This window comes from Taurulus bubalis (assembly GCF_910589615.1).
Source record: "Taurulus bubalis genome assembly, chromosome: 3".
Taxonomy (NCBI): Eukaryota; Metazoa; Chordata; class Actinopteri; order Perciformes; family Cottidae; genus Taurulus; species Taurulus bubalis.
Window position 1 is genome coordinate 23,133,567 of NC_136591.1, and position 14,299 is coordinate 23,147,865.

The 14,299-nt window shown below is 41.8% G+C and overlaps 1 protein-coding gene across 2 annotated transcripts in view; it reads left to right on the forward strand.

The window, feature by feature from the left end:
- nkain2 (sodium/potassium transporting ATPase interacting 2) overlaps window positions 1-14,299 on the forward strand; it is a gene marked incomplete at both ends in the record, with an annotated part of 66,481 nt that overhangs the window by 39,910 nt on the left and 12,272 nt on the right. The window contains one exon of one of the 2 annotated variants that reach the window (XM_079215973.1): window positions 10,425-10,625. The exons of the other annotated variant lie outside the window; for it this stretch is intronic. Within the exon in view, the coding sequence (XP_079072099.1) occupies window positions 10,425-10,625 (201 nt within the window). The remainder of the gene's footprint in view (window positions 1-10,424; window positions 10,626-14,299) is intronic. 2 annotated transcript variants of the gene reach the window in all.

A 14,299-nucleotide genomic window follows, 5' to 3' on the forward strand; every position in this document is an offset into this window, starting at 1 on the left:
AGCAGGCAGGCCAGCATGCTAACGTTAAATAAATAAAATAACTAACTATCCAACGTTTCAGCTGCGTGTCCCATGCTAAACAAGCCTCCAAATTCAAAGCCACATTAGTTTAAATATAACAGCCCTGGTTTGGATTTGGATCACACAGGAATACATGGCTTACAGAAATCAAAGAGCAAGATGAGTACATAGCTTTATGTATCTCAGTAAGTGAACTTGATCAAAATAACTCGCTGGTATTTGATAGGGAAAATGATGGGGTTCAAGAAAACTGTGAAATAAATGAAAATGTCTTAATCTCCCCCTCTTTTGCTTTCTGATGCCACTTCCCTCTTCCATGCTCCCTCTCTCTCGCTCTCCCTCCTCCTGAGCTCTCTTCCTCTCCATGTAATTCCCTCCTCTCCCTCTTGCTCACCCTATAATCAAGTCTTTTTCATGTTGTTTCGCAAAGTGCTATGTGAATCTGTCCCACGCTCCTCTTCCGCCTCGTTCTTCACCTTCTCGCCTCCTTTTCAATCATACTCTCTCTCTCTCTCTCTCTCTCTCTCTCTCTCTCTTTCTCTTTCTCTTTCTCTCTCTCTCTCTCTCTGTACTTCCAATGTCAAGACTTGAGGAAATGTGTCGCCGTCAAGAAGGCGTTGCTATTTATGGGCATAGTGATCGTATGGAGATTCATTGTGCAGGGATTTATGTATTGGCCAGTACCAAGTGCCAATTTAATACATTACTTTATACACTCGGCCCATTACTTTGGGGTCACAGGACAAAAGCGGTTGCAACAGAGTCCATTTTTCTTCATTATAGAGATCTGACATCTTTCTGTGCATGAAAGAGGCACAGAGTCAGCTGCCGCTTCATTTTATGTCACGTTATCAGTGACTCTTGGATTCGTCCTGTAGCTTTGATGTAATTTTTCAGTGCCAACACTCATGTTTTATCCGTGAATAGAACTGATATCCAGATTGTGCATCCTGAGTGCCAGCAGTGTAAGATTAGAAAACTGATCAGCCTGTCGGGGAGGTAAGTGAATACTTAGAGGCTGGGCTTCCCATTTTAAGTGAAAAAAAAGTTCCATTTCTTTGTGACTGAGGTGTTTGTCGTGTCAGTGTAAGTGTGCCAAAGACCTCTCTCAAACTGCTTGATGTTCAGCAGGTGAACTGCAAATGTTCCCGGTGTTACAGTGCGAGAAAGAAATTTGCCAAACGCCTCTGACATTTCCTCTTGATAAGGAAAGTGAACCCCAGACAGTGAAGAGAGCGATGGGAGAGACGGCGAAGAGTGGAGATGCATCAAGAGTTTGTCAGCTCAGTTTGGAGCCCTGAAGTCAGGCGGCCAGGTGGACGAAACAGATCATCATGATAGAGATAACAGTGGCTTCGGGGAGACGTCTTGTCCTGAGTCAGAAAGTAGGGCTGAGCTAAAAACAGTTGGATATGACACACTTTGTTTATTCATCAATTAATTTGAGCTTGACATTGGAAACCGCAATTACGTAATAAAACAATCTCCACTCAGTCTTTGAGTTCTCATCAACGACTTCAGTTGACTTTGGCTGCATTACAAGGGAACATTATCTGGGAAGTTGCTATGTTCGACAATCGAATTGCTCACAAGGCTGCTAATACATATTGGTAGAAAACAAATATATAATCGAACCGAAGTCAGTCAGGGCATTTTTGTGACTTTTTGGAAGCCACATTCCCAAAAAACTAGAAGGTATGAGGTATGAAAGCAGGCTGGATTTGAACTTCTCTCTTTTTATTGTTTCGTTCTTCACACAACTGTTTCTTCCCTGTGTTCTATTGTTCTCATTTGCATCTCGGGCCTCTCTGTTACTCAGTGGCGGGCCGTGGATGTTCTACCTGCACATGCAGTTTAACCGGCTTTTCTACCATAGAGAGAAAATAAAATAATTAGAATACATGTAGTGTATTTGTGAAAAACAATAAAATTATAAAATAGATACAACTTTGTGATTCTGTTTAGGCCAGCAGGGACGGCTTAGCAGGCCCTGACGGCCCGCCACTGCTATTACTGCAGGCTTCCTGCTGACTATTCAGAGAAGCTATAAACACATTTGCCAACTAGTATTCAAAACCAGTATTCCCCAGCTTTCAAAATTGCGTATTTGGTCTGTTCAGCAACCCCCCCCAAAAGGCAAATCTTTGAATCTGTGAAGCACAAATGTTTGGAATTAATTGACAAAAAGAAAAAAAACAAAGAATCAACTGATTTATAAACTCCTTTATCGCTTGTCTTGTTACGACATGTTTGCCTTCTCAACCCTTTTTTCGTTTGATAGAACTTTCTATTGAATGTGTATCTTTTCCTCCCATACGGCCCCTGTAGAGCCCCAGAGGCAAGATAAGGTGTACAAACTGTCTCGACAATAATTTGAGTTTCAGCCTGAGATTCATGCCATATATCAGTCTGTCACGCTCCCATACTTCCTGCCACTCACCATCGCGCTATCTAAAATGGCAGCAATGCCACAGAATTAATCTTTAAAAAGATTTCTGATGTGGCATCCCTGACAGATTTGGAGTGGAGGCCGTGGCGAGGGAACTGTCACCATGTTGCGTTTGCAAGCACATACGAGCATATTCAACTTTCACACACACACACACACACACACACACACACACACACACACACACACACACACACACACACACACACACACACACACACACACACACACTCTTAGACAGCTAACTGTCAGTAGTCCACTGTGTCATATAAAAGATGCAGACGGAGTCAGATGACTCACAGTCACACATATTGTACACATACAGCGCGCTCAGCTGTCATTTACCGCCCACCCCTTGCTGTGTGGGAGGGTTATCCCGCATGCTTTTTTGCATACTGTATGTGTCAAAGTGTGTGTCTGTTTGCTCTGCCAGTAGTTGGAGAACCTGTCATTCATTTTATCAATCGGAGGAAAACACGAGGGACAAATCCCAAAACAGAGACAAACAGTCTCAAAAACAGGGCCATTTTGAATCCCGAATCTGTCCAGGCATCTTAAATCAGTTTGCAAAACACACAGTTGAGACACAGAGAGAGAGAGAGGAATAACTGCAGGGAATGTGGTAGAATGAGAGATTGAAAAGAAAAGAAAGATGGAGGCAGAGAGAAAGAGAAACTAAAGAAGACTGAAAGATTTGGGGTAAAGGAGGCTTGCATCAAGGCCGGACAGAGAAACAGAGAGGCTTAGACAGGCGAAGGTATGATAGGAGCTATAAACTATGACGTGGAGAATCTGTGTCCCTTTCAAGAGAGACTAGAGGGGAAGAGGGGACAAGGGAAAGAGAAGAAGAACAAACGCAGAGAAAGTTGAGCAACAAAAACCTTGAGGGCAGATCACTTATCTAACAGGGAGGAAAAAGTGTCTTTCATATCAAGTTCATATCAACATCAGTGGCCGATTTTGTCAGTGTGGGGTGAGATTTTTACCGCAGGATAAATTGTGGAAGAAATATGACAGTAAATCAAATTGCAAACCACCTAATTCATCTTGCGCGGAAAGTAAAAAAAAAAAAACAGATTGCTGGGGCCAGTTTGAATGCTAATAGTCACTTAATATTACTCCCCCCAGTATTCAGTTGAGACAATGAATCAACGAATCCCACACATTTAATCATAGGCGCTCTAGTTAAAACATCCACCCTGATTCACTGAGTTAATGCATCAACCCTGACTGTGTTTGATCAATGGATGCATTTGTTGAAATCGTGGCATGAAATTGCCTTTTTTCATCAACACGACTCTGGTGGGACATTCCTAGCAGCCAATTTGATCATTTCGAGCTGAGCTATTATTGCTGGTGGTTCGTTTTGATTGCTCGTCGTTACTGTATAGTATGTGCAACGGCAAGAGTTTATTTATTTTTTTGCTTTTTAAAATAGAACCAGCTGATTAAACACAGATTGGCAGTGTGCCGCAGTAGATTATGGATTTGATTGACTTGTCTGCCACAAACTTGTTCCAGGGTTTGGGTGTCTGGTGTTGATTTTAAGCCTTGATTTAAATGAATTCAGCCCGGTGTGTAGGCAGCAATGTTTGTTTTATTATAGGCGAGAGAAAACTAATAAACTGCCCGTACTTTAAAACTCCTTTTTTATGTTTTGAAGATTTGAAGGTCAAGTGAGCTTCCTCAGATCTAAGGCCTAATGTCTTTTAGTTTAAACAATGAAGGGAAGTTTAAGTGTATTACAATGTGTGCCATGTTTCGCAAGATCATCTTTTCTTTTGATCTTGCGAAACCTTTTTGTATCGTGTGTTTGTTTAGTTGAAGCTGTATTAATTTACGTGAAAATTATCTTGACTGACTATCACCTGATAACGTTAGAGATTATTCTGGTCAACTGACACATTTTAAGTCCAATATTCACTCTCTTTATTCACTCTGTTTTGGTCTCCACCAACTCCGACTAATATCCGACTCCTGAACAAAGAGCTAAATACAAAACAAATGCTTTTTTGAGCTGAGGGGAAGCGCAGAGCTGGGTGATAATTATGTGTTCATCACCACAAGCAACACCTTTCACATCACACGCAGTCATTTTTTCATTTCTTTTCCAATGCATATATGACTTATTGCTTACGGCATGGCTCTGGGTTTTTCCGAAAACCAATTAATCCATTGAAAGCCTGCATCAGCAGCCCCCCTCCTTTATGCAATTATGGGTCCCACCTGGTGTTCGGGTGGCAGCACTATAATTGGCCCCACCGAACTGAAAGATCCAAGGGGTTCAAATTGTTATGTTGAAGCATTTGCTTAGAGATGGTAATGTGCTCGGGGTGGTTAAGGTCAGGGTTAGGATACGGAACGGAGTTCATCACTATACCACCAACCTCACCCCAACACGCACACACACACACACACACACACACACAAACACAAACACAACACATTCCCTTACACTCGCAACCAATCTGATAGGAAAGAAATGCTTTAGGCATTATGGGTTAAGGCCTCATCTGACACCCATGGGAAATCACAGCAAAACAACATAGGGAGATGCACCGTGACTGATGATATTGGTGTGAAATAACACAGACAAAGTGACATAGAGAGAGCGAAAAGGGGAGAGCCACGGGGAAAAAGATAGAGGTTGAGTTAAATAGACTGAAAAATTGACTTTAGAGAGAATAAAGCTAATATCGCCCACTCACTGATTTTCTGCCCTTTAGTTTGATGATCTGCTGCTGATCTATCTGGCCGCCTGCTGGACCGACTGAATATCTGACTGACTGTTGTTGTCCGTCAGAATTTTAAACTGACCGTTTTATTCACTGTCTGTCTGCTTCACGACATGACTGCTGGAGCTTGTATCGTGTGTTTGGAGCTTGTGGAAGGTGTTAGATCATGTATGAGTTGGTGCTTTATAAGGTGTGTGTGTGTGTGTGTGTGTGTGTGTCCACGGAGCAGATGCTGAAGCACTCGTGGGGAAAAACTGGCACTCCCTCCCTTCTGACCTCTGTCCATCCATCTGAAATATATCTGTGTCTGGAGAGTAAAAAACAGAATTGTCTCAGCCTGAGATTCCTGATCCCTGAATTTTGCTACTTAAGGTCTCTTACATTTTATTGCACCCAATGAATTTACACATTTGGTAATATCCTGTCCAGGCAGTGTAAACTGTGAACTGAACATTTGCATATCCTCAAAAACAGCATTCATAAATTATATGTAAAAAACGTCACATCTGCTTTGATCAGAATTGGACTCGGTGTCGGTGAATAATTCATTTCAGAGTGCTCCTTTTTCGTGCACTACCGAGCTATATTTATTTTGTTGAAAACACTTCTTCTTTTTGCCAGATTGACCCTGTTTTTCATTTTAATTGTTAAACTGCTTTCAAATGTAGCTCCAGGTAGCATAAAGTGGGCATCAAGGGAAATACCGTTTTCACTGGTCTTTTCACCCTCCATTTCCTGGGAGTGAAAGACAAAGGAAAACAGAGTGGGAAATTGAGAAAGAGAGAGAGAGAGAGAGAGGGAGAGAGAGATAGAAGGAGAGGAAAAACAGATGTGGTTCATTGAAGCAGCACTTGCCCACAGTCAGAGACAAAGACCTGAGAGCTTGAGTGCATGATCCTCAACTAGCACACTGGAAATGATAGACTGTGTGTGTGTTTTTGCCTGTGTGTGTGTATATGACTGTGTGTGTGTGTGTGACACAGTTATATATACTAATATGGGTCTAGTCAATATCTTTTGTTTGAGGTTGTAAGCCAAACAAGCCCATTCAGCGCCAGACAGATTAATATCTCAAGATTACGGCTTCATCATCCTGGTGGGTTAAACGCTGCAATGTTGAATACATTCCCCCATATATAATCAATGCATCAATGCCAGCACAGCTGCAATCTAATTGTTTTGTTTTCCACTGGTAAATGTAGAATAATTGGAAAATCGTCTGTGCAGGTTGTGAACCCTAAAACTGTTCATATTTAGGGATTTTTTTTAATTACAAAAGCATCTTCATATTCTAGTGCTATACTTTGGAAAAATAGGCTTAATTTCTAATGCAATTTTTGATATAATTTTCTTTTCCATTCTGTGGTGGTAGACGTTTGTTGTTGCGGTTCGCTGCTGCTGCATGAATAGAAAGGAGATAATGCAGTTTTTTATTATTAGTACCAGTCTGGTTCTGAGCTTTATTACCTACCCTGTAACCTGAATGAACTCATGCGCAGGATCCTCAGACACACAGCTGAATGGAGAGCAACAGCATAGATGAGTACCTTTCCTTTCTCGGTCTCTTCTGTTTGTTCCATGTGGTTCGTTTCATAATGATGTAGCTAAATTAACCCATAAAGACAACACAACATCACGTTGACTTTGCTTCGCTACTGGCACAATGGAATTTAAAGCAATGGGCGTTTCGGTAAATGCAAAAGATTCTCAGTGAGAAAGCTAATTTCCCAAGCAGATTAACAATTTATACACTTTTTTTTAGCTGAGTGATTATCTCTTCTGGTTAGTGCTATTTTCTTTGTTATATTTATAACTTACGTAAGCTCTTTTAGAAATGATCTCTGTCTCTATATGTATAAATCAATGAGTGATGCTTAGTCTTCTCAAGTTGAATGAAGTTGCAGCTCATGTTGTTCCCACATTCCACAAGTGGTTAGCACAACTAACTTAACAACAACTAAATAACTGGCCCATTCTTCCCAATATGTTCCTTCTCATTTCCTTCACAACGGGAGAGAAAACTGCCGAATTTGAAGCAATGCATCCTCTTTGGCCTTGATGACATTTTGCCAAATTCAGCTTTTCCCTCATAATTACTTTTTTTGTTTATGTGTGTGTGTTTGTTCGTTAGAAAAGCACTGATAAAAACTGTACTGAAATCATTATTGCCTCCCTCCAACCCCATTTAACAGAGAGAGACAGAGAGAGAGAGAGAGAGAGAGAGAGAGAGAGAGAGAGAGAGAGAGAGAGAGACCAGTGAGCAACAGGAGCAAAGCAGCGACAGGAAGAGACAGATGGGGGGGGAGTGATGTCAGAGAGGGAGCAAGAGAGAAATTTAGAGAGATTTTACTCATTAAAAAGAGGAGCACAACAAGGGGAGATGGCATTAATCAAGCTCGGCGCTAATGAGGCATTTACTCATTACGCTGAAATAGAGAGAGGCCAAGGAAGAAAAAGAGAGGGGGGGTGAAGGGGAGGGGGCAGAGAGACAAAAGAGAGACCATTGCATGAATTAGAAGAGAGGGGAACGGTTCAAAATCAAGCCAGAACAATATGGAGGGAGGTGACAAAGTTAAGTAGAGATGTGGTGGGACGATAATGTATATAGACAAAGTGGAGTATACAGTTAAGAAACAGGTATATTCACGTGAGGATTGAATCCCTGTCTCTATTTATCTATTTATTTATTTATCATTTAATAAGTCACAATAAGTCCCACTGTTGAAAATGTGTTTCTTGTTGAAAAGGTATGAGACCTACCTTTATGGGACTAATTACCTCTTCATTCCACTATATTGTAGTCGTTAAATGTGTGTTTTCACAGTGAAAATGTAGTTGAAGCTGGGTTTCAACTCATTAGGGAGATTATTTAATATTCTGTGATGCTGGTTTTAGATTTAAAGGAGCTGCATTGAACTATCTCAACATTAGTATAGCAGCAAACAACTATTTGCTATGTAAAGACATAGTGGAGCACCCACCCTGCGGTTCGTCCTCGGGTAAACACTGTTAGCTCTGTCAGCATTTCCCCATAGTTTGCACTGTTAGCGCTATTAGCACCGTTAGCTGTGGGGCGCCAGCTCGCCATCGCCATGTTGAGAACCATTGAGAGTCAATCAAAATGCTCCCAGTCTCAGATCTTGAACCTTGAAAGTAAATCTACCATATCAATAAAATGGCAAGAAAACCTTTGAGGGCACACTTTAGAAACTAAGATAACTGAATTTTGATTGAATACTACAGGGAATCAAAATGTTATTAAAATAAATATATATCTTGGTATTAAAAAAATAATGTATCGCCGCAAAATAAAGTTAGCAAATTAAATGAGAGTTGTTTTTTTGTTTTCAGCATGCTTTTAAAGAGCATTAAGGCTTTTCATTAGACTAATGGCAGTGCAAGACAAAAAGGTGTGTTTATTAGTTTTTGTGTGTGTCAGTGCGGTTTGCATGGGCATCTGTGGAATGATCTTTATCTCTCCTTGCTAAGAGGAGTCATTAATATTTGCATTATTTAAACCAAGACAACCATCATAACTGATTTATTGTGCGGCTTTTAGGCTTTTAGAATTAAAAGGATTTGTAGAGGAGCCCGAGCAGACTGCATGAGAAGAAGAACTAAAACAACACGGCGCCGAAAATGTTTGTTTATTTACTCTTTGTCAGTTGTACTCTTTGTTGCAGCTTCTGGCTGTTGTTTGAAGTTATCTCTGCCAGTGATGGGGCTGCTCATGTTGTGGTGGACAAGTTGAACAGAGAGAAGACAATGTCTCCGTGTCTTTAGAACAGCAAGACTATAACTATAAAGACAACAGCAAGAGTATCTCGACCAATTTCATGGCTATGCATGTTTCACACAAGACAAAGAATGTCAGCCTCATGATGGAGCAGGGCGGGGGGGGGGGGGAGGGGGGGGGCACCAAAGTAAGTAGGATGCATTCTCTGTGGACCTTAACTGTTTATACAAAATTCCATCACAATCCATTCAGTATTTGTTTGGAGCCATTTTTGCTAGTTTGGCAAGATAACCCCTCAGTGATGTTTGCCACACATCCACATTAAGGATGATAGGCATTAAGGGATGGATTGGATAATTTGAAGCGGGGGTTGTATGAGGTGCTTATGCATGGTCAGTGTATATTACCTACTGTAGATATGCATGGTCAGTGTATATTACCTACTGTAGATATGCATGGTCAGTGTATTATACCTAAAGTAGATATGCATGGTCAGTGTATATTACCTACAGTAGATGGACGGTCGGCACGCCCTCAGCTTGGAGAAGCAGACTCGGATACCACCACTGAAGCAAAGCAATGTTCAGCTATGCAATGGATGGGGTAGCAGCTAAATTAATTTGAGAAACCCAAGAAAAAGGCCCACCTGTAAGAATCAATATCAATGTGTTCACCATATTTAGAATATTTTCTGACGGGGAACTTAACTGAAAGTCAAACTTTCCTACACTGTTCTCGTTAAAGGAGCCTGGGGGCTTCGACAAGAGCGTGCACGAGCTTCCCTTTCAGTTCGATTCCCCTGTCGAAAAAAAGGGCCGTCTGACGACAAGATAAAGCAGTGAAAATATTCTAAGTATAGCGCACGTTTAAACGGATATTGATTTTGAGCCTTTCTTTTAGGTGACGAAAGTAAGTTTCGCTGCAGCTCCCTTCCTGCCTCCCTCTCCAAACTGGGAGCGTGCAGACCGCCATCTACTGCGGCCAATACGCTGACTATAGATGACCTCGTACGACCACACTTCAAATAGGCTGAACTGTCCCTTTCATGTGCTTCTCATTTTTTAATGGCACCCCACAGCTTTGTGATTGTTCTACGAGAGCTTGTGTTGCAAACACCAAAACAAAACCAGGCATCTCCTCCATTTACTTCTCTCTTCCTTTCTCTTTCTGGCCTCTTCCCATCATTCCTCCCTCTCCCTCCCCCATTGTCCTCATCATAACCCCGCCTGTGCATGATTCAGATCTAATCGGAGTGATCCCAGATCATTGGAATTATAGATCTATTTTTAGCTTGCGCCAAACCCTCTCCTCCTCCTCCATCTCTCCTCCGTCTCTCCGTGTATCTCTCAGACCTCCATTTGAGAAACAATTTTGCTTTAAATTCAAACCTGGTTATAACCTGCACTGCTGCCTTGTTCCAGGACTGCCTTGTCTTAATTCATTCAGGATGCCATTCAACTCTCTCTGTCCTCTTTCTTGTCAGGACTCTGACCTTGTCCTGACGTTCAACCTGTCCATGCATCGCTCCTGGTGGATGGAGAACGGCCCGGGGTGCAAGGTGACACCCATCACCCCTCCTCCATCCTGGGCACCCGAGGACCACCGATATATATCTATAGCCGGCTGTCTGATGGATTTCCAGTTCATAGAGGTGGCCCACTCCTCGCTGCAGATACTCCTGGCTGTAAGTACTTCAGCTAAATAAGTATGTTCTAGAGTGCAGTGCAATTTCAAACTGGAGTACTCGCATGTAGTATTCACATTATTACATCTGGGCTTGAGGCTTTCAATGGCCTTTCCACGAATGGCAGTGACATGTCGCAGAAAGTGGCTGCTACTTTAAATATGTAGCAGCTGTAAACAGACATTTGTCTTCATAAAAAGTGTAACATTTAGCAACTTACTCGTATTTGCTTCTTTCTGACGTGAGACATTACTTTAACCTTGTGTCTGTTACTTTAAGTATATAGCTGGAGGCGGGACTTCGTCCAATGATTGTTGGTGAGCACAGTTAGTATTGTGAGAAAAAAGATTGGATTTAAAAGTCGTTCTGACCATTTTTACAATTCAACAATTATGACCCTTCTACGAAACAGTTACTGTTCATGCTCGGTGTACATGGGCTTCTAGTAAAAGTAACCAAAGAGTTTGTAGAGTGTTTTTTTTTCATGCCATTCCAAAGCTAAAATGTAAAATGCAATTATTTTTATAGCCAGGCTGACATATAAGGCTCAACAAATAGTGACTACAGCACTGTATAGTCTACTTTAAACAACAATGAAACAAATCAGTTAGCAAACAGCTTCCTATTAACACATTAAGCAGACAGGAAACAATGTTTGTATTTATTTAGAGGAGCGACTCGGGCCCCTCAACAAGTGTGAGACCAATATTCAGTCTCCCTGTCGTTGTTTTTTGGTCTCCAACAACTCCTCTGGGAAATATCCGGCTCTTCAGCTGCAAAATGTTTCCCAGCTAGCCGCTGTACGTTCTTCTGTTCTGTCTGCAGTACCTGATAGTTGAGATCAACACAAACAAAACAAGCAGCTGAGAAAGTTCTGCAGGGCTTATTATGAGAGATGTCATCCATACAGATTGATGTTGCATTGACATTCTCAAAAAATCACACATTATTGAATAGTTAAAACATTTTACTGCATTAGCTGTTAATTTAAAGAAATCTGCTGCGTGAGTCTCTGTGTTAAATGCAGTTAGATGCTGTGCTTTTAGTGGTGGGTGTGTGTTGGTGTTTGAATGTGTGTGTGTGTGTGTGTGTGTGTGTGTGTGTGTGTGTGTGTGTGTGTGTGTGTGTGTGTGTGTGTGTATGTATGTGTGTGATGCAGTGCTTTGAAATGAATGCACTTATTAAATTGGTGTTCTGTACAGTTACAGTCACTAGTACATTTAGTTTAATGTATTCTAAAGTGTATTACAAGCATGCCAACTTTGTCGGCTGCCATGGGTTAGGGAATTTGGTGTGATTGTGCAACTTTGTGGTTGAATAAAAGCATCCAGGCTTCATTAAACTAATAACTTCTTACCCTCATTAACATAGAATGGGCTGGATTAGCTGCTTTAGAGACTTTCTCTCTCTGTCTTATTTCATCGTTACAAAAAGCGATTTCCTTCTCTCTGTTTCCCTCTGCCTGTCACTTACCCTCGGCCTCTGTATTTCTTCTTCTCTTGCTCTGTCAAACTGCGATAATTAGCAGGATCAGAAGAGACAGCAGAGAGAGAGAAATGAAGAGCGGGGATGAGGGAGACCTGTCACCTTTCATCCTAGCCTGCTCTGTACTGAGGCTCTGCTTTTTTTCTTCTTCTTTTTCCAGAGCACACTCACAATTACGAATATGGCGAAATAAACAAACCGCCGCTTCAATTTAACTGCATGCACCGTTACACCAACAGGGAGGGAGGGAGAAATAGAGAGAGAGAGAGAGAGAGAGAGAGAGAGAGAGAAAGAGAGAGAGAGAATGCATTTTGGAGTTTGAGCATGTCTTTTTCACTCTGCGTCTTACTCCCTCATCTAGCATGACTGTCTCTCTCTCGTGCGCGCGCCCGCTCTCCTCGTGCACTCTGTCAATCGATAGTGGTGCTTATAGTGTGGCTGAGTGCCAAGCCACCACACAGCCGTACCACTGTCTCGCGGTAATTGGTGTGTGGAAACACTGTCATGCTCCATGAGCACACACTCAACAGTCTGACTGGTTCACTGGCTGACTGGCTGGCTGCTTTACTGTAATTGGTGGAAACGCTGTCAGAGTCCTTAATAGCATACGTTCAACCAGCCCACTGGCCGACTAAATGCACGGTGTTGGTTCTGTTCTGTTGGGCTGGACTCTGAACTGATGTTGTTTGCATGTTTACTGGTATAGCTAGCTGGGTGACTGGTACTTGGCAGTACAGATATTTGTGGTTGGTGAGGCCGATGTTTTTTTCAGAAATTAAATTTGACGCCTTAGTCCCGTTTACTCTGGAGGAGAATAAAGAGAGGTGTTGTGTCGATTGAATGATCAACGTTCAAATATCATCGATGCAAAATGAAGACATTGATACATATCATAATTTTTAACATTACCTATATTTTGAAATTTCCATGGCACGTCTGTGGCACCGTTTCTGTCGAGCGGCCCCTCCTCCACAGTAATCACATTCAAATCATGTTTTAGTTGCTTTCTGTGACTTGATATACATGTACCTGATTAATGTGTTAATGAACATCGTCTCATATCAATCACAGTCTCCTGAATTGAATGGAATTAAAATCTTTCTGTTGCAGACTTGGTAATAACAGCAGATATGGTATCCTTATCCAAAGAAATAATACAATATTGTATCAGGATGAAACTTACGCTTTACACCCCTAAGGATTTTCATACTGGTTTTGTGCATATGGCATTAAAGGCCCATCCCGTGTAGACTCCTGTCCCAACACACCAGTTGAGTTCAGTGATTGAAGCAAGCTCGGGCCTTTAATTGCAGTTTTACAGAATTTCAAGACAGTGTGGAAGTCTGAAAAGCCACTGAGGCATTTCAGCTGTCAAGGTCGACATGTTTTTGAGTGACCCGGGTGACCAGTCGACTGTGTGACAGACTGGTTTTACTTGCTCACTCATTTTGCTTCTGGTCTACAGCTACAGGTCCACCAGGTCATGTATTACCTCCCACCCAATCGCGTCAAGTATTTCTCCATGAGATGACAACATTAATCTCATAAAAGAGACAGTTCACACCCAGTTTCTTCAGGTGTTGTAATGTTGACTAAAAACGTGACAAGCTGACAGGTGGGTCCCCTTGTTCGACTGTTAGAGCAAAGCGGCTGTGTTACTTTTGAAGAGCTAACCCGACTGATTAGTTTCCAAACTGCAAAACACGCGAGAAGTATCTGTATGATTTGTGCAGAGTATGAAGATTTGAGCTGAAGCCGAGCAGAAGGCTTCTCCAGGGAGATCCAGACAGTCCTCAGTGAAATGTAGGCTCACACCATGACTGCCAGACTGCAGCACAGAGGGGGAATGCGCAAGTCTGACTTCTGTGATCACAGTTTGGCTTTCTTTCAGCTTCATTCTACCTGCTAATAGCACAGAATGATAATTAAATGACTTTCTGCAACAAAGAAAAGCATCTAAGATGAGGCTTCTTGCTGGCTCAGGGGTCTGGAGTGCATGCCTGCAAGTCATTTCAGTGATTAGCATAACTTCAACCGGAGTGGAGGAACTAATCAGTGAAATCACCCACTGTTGTTTTTGGTTGGAAAGAGAACCTACAAACTGTACACTCAACAATTCACTGCAAACAGTTGAATCGCCTTGTCTGTGAAATGTTACGGCTTCATGTGATGAAAAGCATCATTATCTA